Source organism: Catharus ustulatus, chromosome 6 (genome assembly GCF_009819885.2).
Source record: "Catharus ustulatus isolate bCatUst1 chromosome 6, bCatUst1.pri.v2, whole genome shotgun sequence".
Classification (NCBI taxonomy): Eukaryota; Metazoa; Chordata; class Aves; order Passeriformes; family Turdidae; genus Catharus; species Catharus ustulatus.
In genome coordinates, this window is record NC_046226.1 from 36,220,290 (window position 1) to 36,239,900 (window position 19,611).

General features: G+C 42.0%; 1 protein-coding gene across 4 annotated transcripts in view; it reads left to right on the top strand.

Annotated features, from left to right (window-relative positions):
• Positions 1–19,611, top strand: part of RGS6 (regulator of G protein signaling 6) — a 265,549-nt gene that overhangs the window by 173,366 nt on the left and 72,572 nt on the right. For all 4 annotated transcript variants that reach the window (XM_033062618.1, XM_033062617.1, XM_033062616.1 and 1 more), the window contains 2 exons: positions 16,605–16,655; positions 18,045–18,151. In XM_033062618.1, the coding sequence (XP_032918509.1) occupies positions 16,605–16,655; positions 18,045–18,151 (158 nt within the window). The remainder of the gene's footprint in view (positions 1–16,604; positions 16,656–18,044; positions 18,152–19,611) is intronic.

Below are 19,611 nucleotides of genomic sequence, written 5' to 3' on the forward strand. Positions count from 1 at the left end.
TGCTTGAAACCAAGCTGAGTCCCCTCCAATATCTGTGTGGCTAAGTGAAACACTTGAAGTGCCCTTGAAATTATGCTGATACTTCTTGTCAAAAGCTGGTTAGATGTAGGCTCCTGAGGGCTTTTCAGTTTTGAAAATGGAACAAAAGGCTCTAAAGTAATTTCTGATACTTGTGTCCAGTATATTTTTTAAAAATTCAGAAAGCTTGTCTGTAGGACAACCTTTTGTTGTGCTAGTCGTTTGTCTGGGGTTGACGTCTTTGTAGTCGAGCTGTAACAAATCTGTCTGGGTTAGTTCTCAAAAACACAAATGGCTATTAGCCTGCCATGGCCCAGTTTTAATCTGAGGGCAATGTCCATGTCTTGTGTATTCAGGGAGGCAAAGCGATTCAAACAACTAGAGAGAAGAAAAGGAGAAACAGGCAAAGAAGTGCATTTGTTTTACTTTCAGAATTACTACTTCAGAATACCAAATTACAGACAGCATACAAATGCCCAACAATTTAGTTTCATAAAAGGGAGCAATCTACACCAGCATAAACATATAATTGCTTCAAAATAGGTTCAAGACAATAATGTGCATTTAATAACCAGATGATAAAATTGAGGAGATCTTAATGGGAAAAAAAATTCAGTTGAATCTAAGCTAGCTGGAGACCTACTTATCTCCATTCCTGATAGCCACTGATTATACATCCTGCTAAAAGGATAAAAACCCCTGTTATTATTTTTTTCTACACATCAACTTTTCTTACATTATTTTAACACTGAGAAAGCAATCAAGCCCCATAAACATGTGTCTGTTTTCATTGGCATGTGCTTTGGCAGGGGCTGTTGCGGGTTTGTATGGAGCTCTCAGACTGCACAGGGAGGGACTCACTAGTGGTCAAACTGGTCTGTATTTAGAAGTAATTATATTCTTCCCTGATACCAGAATTTAACCAAGATGCTGTTGCCCAGCCATGACAGCTTGGTGTGGTGACATTTGCTGGGCTAGCAAGGCAGCTCTGGTGCTACAGAGAGGGTAGGCAGGGTCACACCAAAAACACCAACTTCCTGACCCTGTATTAAAAGCCTCAGAAGGGAAAGAGTTGAAAAAGTGATTGGCAGCTAGAGGTGCCTCCCATGGTACCCACTTCCCCGTGCTGGATTGCTGGCCCTCATGGCAGTCTGGCAGTGCAGACACCCTTTCTCCTGCAGCCAGAGATTCAGGTGATCTAGAATCTCTTGTACAGGAGACTCCTGCAGGGAGGGAATCCCACTTGAATCATTCATGTGCCACATGGCCCAAAATATGCTAACTGGTCATCCCTGCCCATAGTGCTTCAGATGGACATTGCCAACAACTGTCTAGCTCTTGACCATCTGCAAATGCTTGAAAATTTTTCTTCGTACTGTTGCCCATGGTAAACCTGCTGTATGCTCTTCTGCTCTGCTTCCAGGACTTGATTGCATGTCCTTTACACACTTAATCTGAAGTGGTAGTGAAATAAACACATCCTTTCCATTTTGTGTTTTCATTTCAAATAATGGAAAAATCTATTTTCCCTTTTAGAATCATGGAATTTTTAGGTTGTAAAAGACCTTTAAGACTGTTGAGTCCAGTCATTTACCTAACACTGCCAAGTCCTCCCTTAAAGCATGTCTCTGGGTGTCCCATCCACATGTCTTTTAAATACCTCCAGAGATGGTAACTCAACCACTTCCCCAGGCTGCATGTCCCAGTACTTGATAATCCTGTCAGTGAAGAAATTTTTCCTAATATCTAATCTTCTAGCTTTATCACTTGTTACATGAGAGAAGAGGCCAACCCCCACCTTGCTACAACCTCCTTTCAGATAATTGTAGAGAGTGGTAAGATCACCTCCAGGCTAAACAACCCCTTGGCTTCATGTCTCGATTGGAGGCCAGAATTCTGTTTCCCATGGGCTGCAGGAGGAGCAGGAGAAGAATTTAATCATGTTGAATTAAGTATCTTAAATTGTGTTCTTTAGATCTGTTTATGGTCTACTCATAAAATGCACAGTCACTAGGGAGAAGCTAGAAGTCTGTTGGCCTTTTTCATATTTTTCTGGATGTTTCTGTGATGTATTGTAGCAGGCTGACCCTGGCTGGACACCAGGTGTCCAGCACCATCATTCCTCCTCCTTAGCTGGACAGGAGAGAGAAAATACAACAAAAGTCTTACAGGTCAAGATCAGGACAGGGAGAGATCACTCACCAGTTACTGTCACGGGCAAAACAGACTCAACTGGGAGAAATTAACTGAATTTATTACCAATCAAATCAGAGTAGGATAATGAGAAATAACCCCAACTCTCTTAATAGCCTTATCCCAGAGACAGCACCACCTCCACTGATTGGCTCACCTTGGTGAACCGTGACAGACCCATCTTGGAGCCAGCAGGCACTGGCTCCATCAGGCACAGGGGAAACCTTCAGCAGCTTTTCACAGAAGCCGTGTGTGCAGCCCTCCTGCAGCCAAAACCTTGAACCTTGCTGTGTCAGTCCAATCCATGTGCATAAAGTGCTTTTTTTTTTTTTTACTGTGAACTGATAGACTTAGTAAAGCCTCACAAGAACAGACTCCAGACTTGGACTCACAAGACCTGCTAAGAATAGGAATTTTTAAGATTTAGGTCTAAATATAAGGAGAGTTAAAGTCACAATATCAAAAGCATCTCTGGCAGAAACATGGTCAGTTTGCCAAACCAGTGTTCTGGGCTTTTATGAGTGTAATTTGAAGAAAGTTTTTTTATTTGTAGTGTGACATTGAGGGAAAGCTGGAGATGCTGATTGTATCTTATAATGTTGGATACTGAGAGGATGTGTTGAAGGGTGAGGATAAGTGGCATCAGAGAAATTTATTTTAAAAGTAGGTTAATAATTTGTCATGCTATACTCCACTTCATAATAAGGCTGTCATCTCCACACCTGTGACACGACACTCTATGTGTTTTCAAATTTAAATGCAAAAAACACAACCTCAAGACTTTAGGAAGCAAATATCATCTCTTTCTTTAACCTCTTCTCTCACCAGACCAGCTCCCAGCAGCACATTGTTGGTTTAGTCATAGTCTGGCAGCCTTTGCTTGGATTTTGCAGCATGGTCAGAGCTATGAAGGGAAGGTGTTACTTGATTGGATCCTTGGTTTTAAATTTGCATGACCTTGTTGTAGTCTTATCATGTTTGCACAAGACAGTCTGGGAGTAAGCTAGAGACAGAATGTAAATACTGCTCTTTCAATTTGTTCTTTTGAGTTGGAAACAATACTCTGAGTTACCTGCCTTGGGACCCACTGTAGTTTGATAATAATGTTAGCAAAATTTGCACAGCACTGACAGGTTTCAGTCTGTGAAAGTAAAACCAGAAATGAGCCTTTACAAAGCAGGGATTCTGCACAGCAGAGTAGGACTGGGGGGACTTTATCAGCAGGAATTGGTAATAATGTTCAACATCATGAAGTTGCAAGGCATTTTTTGTTTTCACAGTGTTAAGTAAGCATCAATTCATTAATCTTTACAGGTCTCCTGAAGGACATTGCGCTTTCTTTAGCCATGTATTTGTCCTTCAGGTACATTATAGGTGGTTTTTCCCAAGTCATACAAAAATGTATCAGAATGGAAGTTTGAATATCCCTGAGGGAGTCCAGGTACATCCAGTAGCAGAAAAGAACTTTCCATCTTTTTATGTTTCACATTCATATATATGTATGGACTATTACAGAATTCAGTGTGTTTACATAGATTAATATTTGACCATTTAGGTTTCGGAAGTGCAATTTATTTTTGCATACCTGTCATTGTTTTCAACATCTATATTCTTATTTATTGGGCCTTTTTTTTTTACAGACTTGTCCTCTTGCTTCTTGTATATTTTCTCCATTGACTTCTACTACTCTTTCTCCCTTCTAACTTGCCTCATTAGCAGCATAAGCTAATGGAGTGTCAGCAGGCTGAGAAGTTTATTTAAGAATAAATCACTACGTTGGACAGAATCTGCTGAACTTGTGAGATACCGTGGTTATAAAAAGTTACCTAACACACTTCCAACTGCCTTAATCAGAGTTGTGACAGTGCCATTAGCAGTGCAGTTGGTGCAATACCCGAAATTCTGGATACAACACAGGGAGGAGAAGGCACAGCCAGCTCTAGTGGAACAGCATAATTGCAATTGTCTGAAGAAACTTGGCAATTTTTAACCAGGGAATATGAGGTGTGGTCAGAGTTATTCTACACACACTGCTGTGTGGGGGAGGAGGAAAGACAGTTCTTTTCCAGTATGACTGGATTTCAGGCTTGGTAATTTTATGTTTTCATAGAAAAATATAATGCCATTTAGGATGCCTTTGGTATGTCAGAGCTGATTTGACCTGTAGCATTTTTATATGGCCTTCAGAAGAGTATTTTGTAGCGAGATCGATGTAGTATTTGCAACAATAAATAGGTATTCACTATTCTTCCACTTAATCTGGTGTCACTTCGTTACCTTGCTGTTTGTACAGTGGGATTTCTGATCCCAAATCCTCCAAACATAATTTTCATGCTTGTCCTTGCAGAGGGAGCCATACAATGAACATTCCAGCAACTAATCTCTAAGTTGTGTTCCTGAGGAGGGACTATACGAGTATTCAGAGACAAAACCATGGATCCCTGTATTTTTATATCATTTTTACTGCCTGGTTCTATGTGACAAAATATTCTGTTAGACATAAGTGACTTTTAAATAATTTTTTCCCCAAGTTTAACATGATCTCTTTTTGGATCTGACTCGCTTATTTTGTTTCTATTGCATTGCTTTGCAGACGAATTTGCTGTAATACTTCCAAAATTTTCTTCTTCAAAACTTTTGTTCCTAAATACATTCCGTAGCTTTCGCTGCTTACATTTCCACTCTCTTGATTCAATTTAATCCATAAGGTCATAGCTTTAACCCTTTCGGGTGGTTATAATGTTTTAGATATTTTATTTTCCTCTGAGAGAACGAAGTTGAGATTACAGATTTTCAGCTATATGAGTTTTGTTTTTGTGTCCAGGCTTTGCCTTTTCCTCCCCAGTGCAATGTAAGTGAATATGCTTATAAAAGACAAGATCTATAGCACAGTAAAGTGCTCAGCATTCTTGCTCTGTCCTGCAAATATTTCCTTGTGTACCTGGCTGTTCTGGGAGCAGGCCAGTGAGCTGGCTGTGCTGGGACAGAGGACTGCTCGGCAGCTCTCCCGGGCTGATGGTACAGTGATCCAAGTGCTGTGTCTGCTTTGTTGTCATCTTTCTCGGGGACTTGATGCACGATGCTGATAACTTGTTGAGGAAAAAGAGGACATCGCACATCTGAATGTGTTCCTCCTGAGCAGGTGGTCCTGGGGTGAAAGTGAAAAATAAGCAGAAGATAAGCAAGGTATTCCCTGCTCTGCCTTTGCATGCCTGTTTTCAGATACAACCTGATGATGTGACCTGTTGTATTTTGTGTCTTGATTGCCTGGAACTTTTTCCTTTCCCTTGTTTTCCCTGTGAGTGGCTTCAGTGGACACAGCGTTCCTCTCTCTCTCTCCTACGTTTCTCCCGGGGTGTGGAGAGGACAGGACAGTCCTCGCTCCTTTCCTCCTGGAGTCTGTTTGCTCTCCCTACCTCCGAAATCAGTAACTTCTGAACACTGTGAGCGGCACGTGTGCGCCCCATTTGGTTTTCCAGCGGCGTTGCCTCCCGCTGCAGTTCCCGGGGACCCGGCAGTGGGGGTTTGGTCTGGGGGCAGATACCTGTGCCCGGGACAGACGCTGGGGAGGGCACGGCCCCAGCTCTGCTTCCCACTCCCTGGGCAGCACCACCACCTCCCACTCCCTGGGCAGCATCATCGCCTCCCATTCCCTGGGAAACACCACCACCTCCCGGCCGCCTGCCCGCCCGGTCCTGCCGCAGCCCAGGAATGGATGCGGGATGAGGGATGAGCTCATCCTCCCGCCTGTCCCCGGGACTCGGGCAAGGAGGAGGGAGGATGGACGAAAAGTGAGACGAGGGAAGGAGGGATGTGCATTTTAAATGAGAAGGTGGTCTGAAGTGAGAATAATCTGAAAGCATTGGAAGAATGTTTGTAATACCAGGAAAGGTTAGTTTTCCTCGTAATAAGCGTGGATTTGCTGTAACACCCAGGTGGTGCGGTCTGGTGGCAGGTGCCCGGAACTTTGGAAAGCAGATTTCCAGCAGCTATGCTCCCACCTGTGTCCAGCGTTGGCAGTCCGTGGTGCCCTCGGGCCGGGCCTGTCGCCGCCCGCGCGCTCCCCACTGTCGCGATAGGGCTCGGGCTCGCGGCCGGCGCCGTCCGTGCTCGCGCAGCGCCCCCTGGCGCGGCCCTGCGGCATTGCAGCTCAAACCTGAGCCGGCCGGGCGGGGCGAGAGCGCGGGCCTGGTGCGGGCGCAGGAGATGCGCTTGCTCCTAATTTGTTTTTCATCTTCGTGTTTACGGGAAGAATTTTGTTTTGTTAGCGTATTTACGTTGTCCTAGTTTCTACAGTCACTCGTGAAACTACTCTCTGAAAGTATCTTGAGAGTTCTCTCCCAGAACTTTTGATGAATGAAAATACTTAGCAAAACCTTACACAACACAGTGTTGCTGGCCTAAGAGAAAGTTCTTGCTTTCCTTAGAAAGGATTTTGAGCTTTACTATTCAGAAACTAAAAGCAACATGTATGTGTTTTGCTGCACTACAAGGCTGTTTTATAGAAATCTGCCCAAACTGGTGAGAAACACTGTAAGGTCCGAGGTTGTTCCTGCCACACTCAGCAGGGCACGGCTGGATTCAGAGCGCACAGACTGGCTGATGTGCCCAGGGATGTATTTCTGGAGAGCCAAACCAGACTGGGTTTGTCCAGAGCCTGTGGGGTGGTGAAACACCTACCCTGACGCTCGTGAGCTTGCAGAAAGAAGTGAGTGAAGCTGCTGGGTGTCAGGCTGGGGCACTGTTGGATGGCCATAGGAAAGCAGCAGCACTGTCAGCTTTGTCCCGCTGCTGGTGGGTGCTGCGCCACAAAGCTCTCTGAAACAAAAGAGCTGCTCTGATCGAGGCTGATCCTCACTACACAGTGAATGGCTTTATGAAGGCTGTGCTTTGTACTTGGGTAGCAACCAAATACACAGTGGTGCCCATCCTGCTTTCAGAACCTGGTGCTATCAGAAATCATTGCTGCTTTGGGGCAGCCCATCAATCTTTCCAACTCCAAAACCACACTTGCATCAAAAGGAGTTAAATAAAATGTTGGTCTTCAAATTCTTGGAGAGAAAAAAAAAAAAAAAAAGAAGGAAAATATTTTGCTAGATTATATCTTAGAATGAAAACAAAAATGCTTTCTAATATTCATAGACAGATAAATGGTGTTTTGAAATTGGAATCAATTATATAAACTGAATGGTAGTAGTTCAGTGCAGCTTTCAGCTTTTCAAAATGCTTCTTACTTTCAGAGGTTATTTGGGAAAATAAACTTGAAGGGTTTACCAGACGGATATGTAATTTTAAAATACAGATATTTAAGAAATTATGATTATTGTGTTTACTGCTTGCATTATGCACAGCCTTGTGAAATCAAATCTAAGAACAAATAATTTACTTATTTTCAACTTGTTAATTGTGGCTAACAGATTTTTGCTTGTGGATTGCTTCAGTGTCATCATTAAATTTCTGCACATTTAGAATTCCTCCTGTTACATATCTCCACCCAAATTTGAACTGCAGGAACAAACTGTTGCCAGCAAAATCAACTGCACCCTGCCAGTAGAAGTCCCTTTAACACATGGTTTAAGGAGCCCTGTTTAAAAATACGGCCTCTAGTTATGCCACTCTTGTCTCTTTGTTTTGCATGGCACTAAGCAAATTGTCTGCATATATAGAGAGTTGTAATTCATTTGGCATTACTCTTGACTAAAAGAAATTACAGGTGCTACCTTAATCCTGCAGGAGAATGGTCCCTGATTGACTGCTGCACTAGTACAGAGCCCCAGTGAGGCCAGCTGCACTCCAGGGCAGCCAGCATCAAACATGATTGAAAGACATAGCAGGAAAAGGGGTGGGAAGCAGTACAATATTGATTGGTTTGTTTTAAGAACAATGAACTCCTGGAGGGAAGAGTTACAGGCATTGGGTCATTTAATTTTCCAGGTAATGCGACTATTACTGTATTGCTGCAAACACTGTGTGTGGTTCTCAACCTTTCCTGAAGAACATGAGGGGGAAAGGAAGGTAGCAATGTGTCACGAGGAAGTGGCTTTCCTAGACAATTTGATGACTGTAACTACCCTTCTCTGTATTTGAGATCACAGATGATCATGTTGCTGCAGTTAACACAGAAGTGTGTGATCCTGGGAGAGATCTGTTGTGGCCAGGGCTCTGTAGATTTAAAAATTGACTTTTGCAAACTGAATTACTGCAGAAATTCATAGAAATCTGGCATAGGTGAGTACTACATTTCTAGATCTCTTAGTAAGTAAATATTGTGCCAAAATCATTAAAATGCTGCAGCTTTCAGAGCATTTTGCTGTCTTGCACCACTTGGTGACATTTACACCTTTTCAAGGGAAACTGTTATAACACTGGTGAGGGAAAGGAGGACCTTGATGCAACAGCCTTTGAAATTCAGGTTGTGAATGAGGACATGGTGTGAAGTGACCTGATAGTCACATGCTGAAACACACTAGTCACCTTCTATGCTTTATCAACTTTCTTGTTTCCTGGAGAAGGAAATTAGCTATTAAGAATATTAATATATGATTGAAATGACAGAACCATTGCCTTTGATTTAAAGGCTGTGCACATGAATTGAATAGAAGTAAAAATGTTTCATCCCTAACAAGATCTGACACAGGAATCTTCAAAAGCCTCGATTCCAGCAGTGCTCAGAGTTGCTTCCTTTGCTGTTTTGTTGCCAAATCATTTTGACAATGTGAGGAACAGCGCCTAAACACTACTATATGGCAGAGAGCCAAGTTGCTAAGCTGTATGAGCCACTTCAGTTGTCTGAGTAATGCAAAGGCAGAGCAGCTGGAAATTTATGATCAATTGTAGGTGTACAGGTGCATCTCAACGCTCCACAGTTCTTAGTGATTTGTAAAAGGTGGTAATTTCAGATGCTACTGTAAAATGCTGCTACTAGTGCTGCTGGGAGTGCAAGGTACCACTTTCCTGCCTCTTGTACACCTCTATAAGGGCTCTCAAGACTCATCTTCTGTGGGTGTTATAGGAGGTATGGGTTTGAATGACATGAAGTATGGAACTGCTAATTCTTTTTGTTTTGCAATTTCCCCCCATACTTACAGTAACAGCAATTTGATATGAGTTGTATTTCAGGAGAGAATAAGATTTGGGCACAAGTCACATGGTGTATCTCTAATTTAGTCCAACTTCTAGCCAAGTGAAGCAGCAGCAGGGGGGATTTCATTGGGGTTATGGTATATCCTGGGTTCTAGAGGGTGGTGTGTGCATTTGAGTTTACTGACGTGTTTGCTGATGCCAGGCCTGTCTTTAGGTAGCACAGACATGATGGCAGCTCAGGTGTTCCCAGTCAGGTGAGGGGCATTTAGGACAAGTAAATGTGTGGCTGCCCCTGTGGTTAGGCCACAATTTGGCACCTCTGAGTTTGAGCAAAGGCCAGTGAAGGCCAAAGGTGCTGAGTTTCAGGTGTGAGGGCTGGGCTGATGTGGCACAGCTCTGTTGAAGTGCAGTGAGAACAACACTGAGGCTGTCATAACACCAAACCCTATATGAGCTGGGCAGGTCAACTGGAAAAATATCTTTTGCTGGTATCGCTTTTTTTCCAGTTGAGGACCTGGTTTAAGCCACCCTGGCAGAGCTCTTTCACTGGGATTACTGTGCATCCATTAAGAGGTCTGCTAACTCAGCCTTACTGACACCACTGCCGAGCAATCATTTTAAAACCATGGCTCTTAGTGAGTGGAATCCTTCTGCTCCTCAGCATGGCTGCCTGCTTCTATGTGTTGGTGATGGGAGAGTACTGCAGTGCCTTCAGGCGTGTCTGCTGCTACTTCCTTTTGTGCCTTGTAAAGCTACCTGAGCTACTTTTAGATGGGGGCAGCCTTGTAAGGAAAGAAGTCTGGCTGTGGTATCTCAGATCTTAAGCTCTAATTTATCTTTGTTACCTGGGTAAATTAACCCACACAGAGCTCTGCACCGTCATGTCATTTATTGATCCCTGCCTAGAGTGAAAATCTCCCTCTATAGGTCTGCAAAGTGGGGGGAGTGTGTACTTTGGTAGCCTGACCAATATGATGAGAAGGCAAAAGTCCCTCTGAATAGCAGGTCAGAGGAAGGAGGTATTAACAGGGTTGAAAGTACAAAGGAATTTGGATTTTGCCATTCTAAATCTCCATCTTTCAAATTTTGTATTCCACCTTCCAACCAAGCCTCATTCTTGCTTCACATAGAGTACTATGTATTCAATTTTTTTTATTACAAGAAAAGTAAATTGTAAATTCAAGCTCTCAAGTTTACAATGAACAAAAAGACTCCTTCGAAACTTTGGCTGTTTTGATCAAAAAGGGGTAACACTCCTGCTGGTAATGGTTGTTAATAATTCACAAACAAGATTTAAAGTGAGTGTAACATAAAGGAAAACTGCTATTGCTAGAAGCTCTGAGCTTTTGTAGCTTTGATGATGCTCCTTAAGCTGTTGTAGCTTTGATGATGCTCCTTGCTGACACTGAGTGGTGCAATTACCACATGCTGATGAAGGAGAGCTGCAATTACCACATTTTCTGAGTCAACTGCTGAGATATTTTTTTAGTTGTCATTGGTATTTATTTATGTAGTCATTGTAGGTAAATTTTATAAAGCACTTCCTCAATATTTGTAACAGAATGCTAGAGCAAGACCTAGATGTTCCTCTTTTTTTTCCCCCACCATAAAAATTGTTGCTTTATGTTAAATGCCTACTGTGAGCCGTAGCCTGTACTTCCAACTTAGCTGAAATAACTGTGGGTGTCAGTGGGGGGCTCTGTGTAAGAGAAATTGTAGCACAGAATGCTAAAGGCCTTGAGAAATTTTGTATTAAATTGTTTTGCCCTTTATCGTGGGGGATGTTAATTTGTTTATTTTTGCAAGCCCAGTGGTAAGAATAGGGATAATTAACCTTTTTGTCCTAGATTTACCAAGGACTCAGAACCGGTCGGGGAAGGACCCAAGACATTATTTTCATTTAATAGTGTGATTGCCATGACTGGCAGCCTAAAAAGCAGCTTGAGTGTCTGCTTGTACACCTGTGCATGTATTTTTAAGTCATTTCAACTGCTTGTAATTTTTTTCTCTTGCTTTTCTTATAGAAAGATTTAAAGATTGCTCTGAGTTTAGGAGGAAATTGTTTGGAAAATTTGGTGCTAAAATGGGTTCTTTTTTTCCCTCAAGAATGAAGCTGCAGGAAGGGGGATGTATTTTTACCCTTTCAGCAAAAGACTGTCTAGACTGTGAGTTTGGAGGTGATTGACATCAGAGGCCAGACACATGACTTGTTTGCCTGTGGACTGTGTAGATAAGGTCTAGGAAGGAGCTGAACAGTTCACATTTTTCATGGAAAAAAACCCAACAAAACAAAAAATCCTATCCCAACCAGACCAAAAAAACATCCCCTGCCATGCAAAAGTACTTAATATTTTTTTATCCATCAAAATATGTTCAGAGAATATTAGAGTTACAATAAAACTGAAAAAAAGACAGGAAATAACCAAGCAATCTTCTGTATCCTTCTTTAAACAGGTATGCACGACACATTCCTTCATGTTATGATCAAATGGTATTTTAAAATGTTTTTAAGACCTTGCTTGCTTCAGTGATGTCTGTGCAGTGTGGAGCTGTGAATGATCTGAGATACAGGATATCCCACCCCAGCAGCAGCTGGCATCCAGTGTTCAGGGCTCAGGTCACTGGTGCCACACCTGGCCACACAAGATGTCCTGTGTCAAATCCCTACAGAGTCCCACTCATCAGTGCTTGCCAGCTCTGTGATCTCAGGACAAAGTTAAAAAAGCAGTTATCTTTCCACGCCAAAAAAAGAAAAATAAAGATGCGCACATTTGCTGGGGTTTCAGAAATACTCCTGTATTTTTATTTGAGTCCATATACATGTGTGTGTACAGGCGTAGGCCTTGTCAGGGACATGTTAATCCATTGGGTGACAAGCTGGCTTCTTTGCTCAGAACCAGAGGTACAGACTCCAGTCCAGGCAGCAGATCTTTAGAAACAGCTGGAGAATGGTGCATTGTCCTGTCTGTCATTTCAGCATGTGAAAGATGGGCAAATCTTTCTTTCTACATTTCTGGGAGAGATAGAACAACATAGAATGAGTAGATAAGGTATCAAATACAGGGGTGGTTACTCACCTTACCAACTGCATCTTGCCAATGGCCTCACACCTTGTGAATTTTTAAAATTTATCTTTCAGTGTCTTGCCACTCATTTGTCATGTTGACAGGCCTCGAGAGGACACTAAGTACTATTATGAGGTCACTGAGGCTGAAGAGAAAATGTAGAAAATAGCAATAAATACGAAACTGATGATCTGTCTCTAAACATGTAGCTGGATAAATGGTCATAGTGAATATGTTTGCACATAGAAATACAGGTATTCTCTGGGTGTTAAGTAACTTCAGCTTCAAAGAAGAGCCTAAGGCAAAGCAATATGTTTCATTATAGGTGAGGAGGAAATAGGTGTTCAAAGGATGTTGGCTAATCTTGAATTAAGCATTCTGACTCAGAGGAAATGTAGATGTATAGAGAGAAGCATGGAGAAGATGGAAGCTATTCCTCTACCTGGATTTAGTAACACTTCATATTATGAAAACATGCCCAACTATTTGTTTTCAGAAGATTCCAAATGCCCTGTTAGTGTACAGAGGAAACATGTCAGAGTCGAGGGTTTCCCTTGGGTGTCCTCTGAAAGACCTTGTGAAATGTAAGAAAATACCTTTTCAGGAAGGTGAATTACGTCAGGACCATCCAGCAGGCTTAATCTAAAGGAGAGGTGAAGATCATGTTTTCTGGAAAACTAACAGGTAGAAGTATCTCTGTCTTGGTCTGGCAGACAACAGTGTTGTAAAGGAATCACTCAAATCTTCACTGTGTCTTAGAAGAATAAATCTAAATTTTCTCATTTGAAGAAGGGCATAAGTACTATTTCTAGGTGGGCAGAAGTAGGTTGCAGTGATAGAAACGGCCACAAGCAAATGCAAAGCCAATGTGTAAGAGTAACCCTAAAACTGAAGGTGTTATGGGAGATGACAGTAAAGAGTTTTCATTATGATTGAATATTAATTAGTGACATGGCTATTAGCGATGACAGTAATTAACAGAGGAAGGAAAGACTTGTCATTGTCCCAAGGGTGAGTAATCAGTCTTGGCAGGTGCTAAATAATGGTCCAGCAAGCTCAGCAGAAAGATATTCTCTCTGCCTCAGGACAATTGGAGAACAGCTATAACATCTTCCAAGCTCTTGGCAGCATTCAGAAATGACTTCATGTTTTTAACAGAGACAAATTAAAATTCCTGATCTCAAGTGCTGCTTATATTCTGGAGTGGCTGATCACAAGAGTTCTGGTTGAGTCAGTGCCTTCAGTTTACTTACCCCTTTAAACCTTTCCTGCCCATTTAAACCTTATGAGGGGTGAGAAACTGGGGAACCAGCTTTCAGCATTACTTGAATTTTTCGTTGTTGTTTGATGGAAACTGAAGAGATACCTCAGAAGTGTCCTAGAGCTAGGGACATTCTGTGTAAAAATGGAATGGGACTTAGGACTAAGTCAGGAGCTAAGTGCTCCTGTACATCTGGAAAGAGGTCATGCAGAAAGCACTTCAACTCCTGTGAGCAGAGATGCAACACTGTAGATGATTGTCAGGTGTCAGCTCTCACATCACTTGGGAATACAACGTTTAAGAGATCACTGCAAGCCTGTAACCAGAGACCAAAGTGAGGAGAAACAGTGGGATTTTTTTGTTTGGGAGATGAACTGAAAAACCAAGAAAGGTTCTGGTTTCACTTGAACCAAGACATGATTTTGTGAGATTTATGTTTCTAACAATGTGGAAGCACTGCAGTTTGAATCTTCTTGAATTAGCGTTCTAACCATAAATGTTGTGCTCTGTCTTAAAAATATTTTGTTTTTGTAAAAGGTAAAAGGGAACACCCATGTTTATAAAATAGAGTATTTTATTAACAAACTTGTCAAAACAACATGGCTCTGAACATATTCCCCATATGTTACTCAGCTAACAGCGTTCACTACATGCCTTCTCATTTAGCAGATAATTTTGCACCCCTCGTGCTTGTTCTTCTGAATAAATTTATTGTTCAAAAAATGACATGACCCCGGGATGTGTCTGGCAAGGTAGTTCTAGTAGAGAAAAGAAAGTGCTGGCACCGTTACCAGAGGCATTGGTTTGTTGTTCGGCAAGTTACTGACTGCAGTTTTGGTGAGCTCAGTACGAAGAAGTTGATTTGAATTTGAGAAGTTGCTGAATAGTAAAGTATAGGGAGACACCACCTTAAGGGGACATAGGAAGAGTTGGGTTGGTTTAATGAGATGGAGGCGGGGAGAGAAAGTGTCAGCCCTCTATAGAAACACTCAGGAGAAGCTGTCAAGGAAGGACAATCATTATATTCCTTCAATAATAATGCAGTTATAAAATGCACATTTATTACACATTAACAAACTTAAGTTGTGAAGTCACAGGAAGAGTTCCATCTATTAAAAAAGAAAAAAAAAAAAATTCTGGAATAACTTTCCAAATAGGATAGTGGTAACTGAAAATGCTCCTAGGTGAAGCTGGGAGGTGTGGAGAATGACTGTACTGCTGAGAATACAAGATGGTGAGACTGATCCTTTAGTATCTGGATTACTGATACCCTCAGGGCAGGTGGAGACAATGCCCAGCTGCTGCTTGTTGATCACATCTGTTTGCCCAGTACTTCAGTGAAATCAGATTATTCCCTGACTTTCAGGAGCCCTGCTGATTCCCTGTAGGGGACAGGTCTGTTGTTTCACATTCCCTTGGATGGGGAATGAGGTAGGTCAGGTCCATACTGCTGTCTGCTGCTGAAGCTGGACTGAAGAGGGTTTACTGGTGCTCTTTGTAGCATTCTGGGTCAACTTCCATTGCCAGGAGAGTGGCAGCTGCTGTCCCCTTCTGTGTGGGGTAGAGCTCACGTTTCTAATGGGAATTTCACCTGTATGGGAGAGTTGGACCTGCAGATAATTGCAGGGACCTGGGGCTCTAGCAGTGCCTCTTCTCTCCCTGTGGCACATCATGATACTTTGGGCCTGTGGAAAGAAAAACGTTCTCCTGGATCAACCATCGTGGTTGTTCTGCTCCCTGAAATCCCATCCATGTCTCAGCTCAGAAGAGCTCCACACAAATAAGATCCTCTGCGATTTATTTTTCAAGCCTGAACCATATTGGATGGTGCTTTGAGCAGCCTGTTCTAGTGGGTGGTATCCCTGCCCATGGCAGCGGAGTTGAAGCTGGATATATTTAGATGCCTTCTAACCCAAGCCAGTCTATGATTCTATGAAGAGTTACTGGGGCTATTAGCCTAATGTATGTGAATGCAGATATTTCTCTGGAAATTGACTGTATGCTGAGAAGGGCTTGGTGTTATATCTGCATCCAGACATGGCATTGTTAGGTTGCAATGAATGGTGTTGTAACTTAGTATGGGTTTGTTGTATTGTGTCCAAGTGTCTTTGCTGATTGCCTCCAGTTTTGGACAACTCCAGTCAGCTGACTTGTACACACCATTATGTTAAATTTTAAGCTTAACTTTCTGAGTATGTGATTTAACTAAATTTTGCTGCCTTGTCACGATGTATTTTGGTAACAGACCTTTCTATTGAACAGTGACAAGTTTTCCTCTTCTGTGATCTCCATGCAAGCAACAGAGGTTGTGTACATGCAGAGGATCAGTCCTAGATAATTTGACGTTCTTTATAAGATAGCAACAACTTTCATTATACTTGATGGGCCCTGAAAACCTAATGAACTTTGTGATGGATCTTAAAGGCTCACTGTTCCCAGCCCCCATTCAGTTTGTGTGATCACCACTAGGTGACTGCTCATAGGGGCTGCAGTTACAGGCACTCTGAATACCACCTCCTTCTCAAAGACATTGCTTGTCTTTGGCATGAGCAAGGCCTTCCTGTCTGTTTCTGACTGATGTTTCAGTTCTATACACCTACACATTATGGGTGTGCGGTGCCAGTAAGTGTTCCTTCATCTCCTTGCTAGCCAGTGCTTGCAGCAACTTAACTCTGTATGCTGAGGTGAGAGAGAAGAAAATGGGAGAGAACAGTTACAGGAAACCATTAGACTAATATCTGACTTCAGGTATATCAAGTCTCCTATTGCACAGAAAGCTCCAGGGGGCTTAGTACCTGTCAGTAACCATGTAGCTGCAGTGTGGCACAAGAAGGAAAAACATTCTGAAACCTCAGTGGAAATAAAAAGCAAAGTGGAATAAAGTTCATGCCAGTTCTATTGTATCTATCTCAATGTTATCTCTCTTAAACCCTGTGGTCTCTGTGTCTAATGTTTCTTAAATTTTTGTTCATTTATTTGTTAAGGTTCTGATATTGTGCAGTGGCTTATGAAGAACCTCAGCATTGAGGATGCAGGTAAGGTGACCACAGCTGGGGAGAAATAAGGGCTCCATCTGTATTGTGCATGCCATTGGACAGTAAATATATATTGCTGCAGTCTAAAATGTCAGTAAAAGAACATGATTGATTTAAGTACTGGAGGGAAGGAGGAGGAAAAGAGTTAAGAATCGGCATCCCAATTAAGTCTAATGACTTGTAATGCGACATACTGAAATACCATTGCAGGAATTTTAGCCTGTCTATGAAACTGTTGTTATGTACAGAGGACTGATTAATTTTAGGTTTTGTTCCTAAACTTCAAAAAAGAAGTCGGTGGATGTGTGTGGTTAAGCAGGCAAATGCAGTGTCAGGTTTTCAAGGTGTTAAGAAATGTAGCCACAGCTGACAGGACATAGTGTCTGTGTCATTCCTGGCAGGGGTCATAGAATCTGGTAATGGTTTTTAATTTATCAAAAAGAGCAAATAGATAATCAGCAGATAGATAAATGGATAATCATCCATAAATAGTGACCAGCACATGGACACAGTCCAGATAGTTCACTCTTCAAAGAAATCAAAATCATTTAGAGAAGTGAAGACCTATTGAGAGAAGGGGAGGAAGAGATCTGCAGGTCCAGAAATTTCTTTTCCTTTTCAGGAAAGGGAAAAAATTCACCAACCAGTTTTTAAGCTGCCCTTCTGTCACCATGTAAAAACAAGATAAAGGCAGTGTTGAATCACCCAGCAGGGAATCCCTGTACACACCTAGCTTCTCGTGAGTCCTGTCAGGTCCCAAATCTGAATTTCAGCTGCAGACAACAGCTTTATCTATCTAAGCATGCACGAGCAGATGATTTTTCAGCTCTGTGAGAGATGATGCAGCTTTTGACAGCTGGCATTGCTTGAAAACCTGCGCAGATGTGCCTCTGCACTGGGGAAGGTTGCCTGGGCAGTACTAGGATATGCAACTCCCTCTTGCAACATTTGCTCTAACAAAGGGCAATGCTGCAGTGTGTATTTATGAATATATATCCTGCTAATGAACTGGTGTTGCAGGTGCTTGTTGGATTTGGTAGAAGCAAGTGAGGTTCACTGGTGGAACAGGCTTCTTGTCAGCTGTCACCTGGTGGATTATGTACTTTGAAATGATTTTCATACTGCAGAGCTGAACTGGTGTGTGTATTTTGTAAAGAAAAAAACTAACAGGTTCAACATTTGAGTAGTGTTTCATCTGTGTTGTAAGGCTGATTTCTTCACTCCTGCTTTGCAGGGTTTGGTTGGAAGAAATAGGGATGTAGTGGGGGTACAGAGAGGCATGTGGGCACCAGATTTCACATGAGTCATCAGCAGAGCTGCAATTGAAAGCAGAGAACTGTGCTGTGCATGTCTTGTTGACACATCCCTGCTGTTTTTTCTCTTTCACAGGGGAAGCAATACACTTGGGAAGTCTTATTGCTGCACAGGGTTATGTCTTTCCAATCTCAGACCATGTCCTTACCCTGAAAGATGATGGGACGTTCTATCGTTTTCAGGTTGGTGAGCACCTTCTTCTGTCCCTGCAGTAATACTGCTGAATTCACCCACTCTTTGTACTTAAGCAGCCATTAGGTCTATGAAGCCAGGGATTAGGCTATCTTCATAGAAGCCCTAGGAAATTATGAAGTTCCTTTGAAAAATTTGCTTTAGAATCTCAAATCACTCTCATCTACCTTCTGACTTACAGTTTTTTACATAAATGAATATTTGTGGCTTGTGACTATTTTTGATTCCTGAATTAATGACTGTTTTACTCAGATTTGAACTAAACCAGGAGAAAGAAGATGGCTTTCAGGTCCTAACTCTGATGCAGAATCAAGTTGCCATTCTCCTGTGCAAAATGGACCAGAGCAAACTTAGGAGTTGGACATTCAATCTTTGGCACAGCAGAAAATTCAAATTTTTATCTTCTCTTGCTTACAGATTGGTGTGGGAGAGGGCAAGCTTAAGGCTTTGGCTCTTCTACAAAGGATGTGTAACCCTGGCAGTCACCTAAACTGGGACATCTCTGGGAACACCTCAGTGTTCCTGTTCCTCCAGAAGTGCTGAATTTTTAAAGCACCCTGAGCTTGAGTTCCATGCTCTGTTCAAAATCTGCCACTATCAACTTGCTAGATAACTGAGTGCTTGTGCTGCAACAGCTCCTTCTGAACTGATTGTATAACTTTAGAAGAAGCAGTAAGTCCAAACTTGGAGTCCTACTGCCTCATCCCCCTGGCTGAATTTGTGTTTTTTTCTGTTATGTGATCTCAGCCAGCTCCCTTATCTTTCCTGTCACCTCTCTTCTGTTCACCCTCCTGTTCCTTCTTCACATTTTTTACTCTTTTTTTAGCTTTTATTTGAAAAGCCAGTTCTGCCCTTTGCATCTGATGTTGCAGCTGCTCATGCTCACTGCTAATGTGTTATTGTGTTATCATATGTGACCAATGTCATGGTGAAAAAAGAAGCCCAGGAGATCACAGATGTTCTCTTATCTCACCCCACCTTCTGGTTGCAAGGCATCGCTCAGACTCAGATTTTTCCTTACAATTCCCTTTCTTTTCTGAAAGTTCTGATCCTCCTGTCATGTAAGACACAACAGAAGCAGGGGTAATACTTGTTTCCCATTTACCTGTATTTTTCTCTGTTTTGAATGAATGGCAATCTAAGAATGCTTCCTGTGTAGTTTTCAGGAGCTACATTTCTTTATAACTTAATTTATTTTTATTGTTTTAAGCCTGTGTAAACCACATCATTGAACTGACTGCTTATTGACATTTCTTTCCCTTTTCTTTTCTTACAACTTTTACATATTCTTTGCCTGATTTCATTTCTTCCAACACACCCCCTTAGCTGTTTTCTGCAAAAATACCTGACAGAATCATGCTTCCTTTTTATTACTCTCTTCTTGCTACTTTTTACCTCAACATCAGTCCCTTCTTTAACTTTAGCTCTTCATCTTCTGAAATTCATAAGA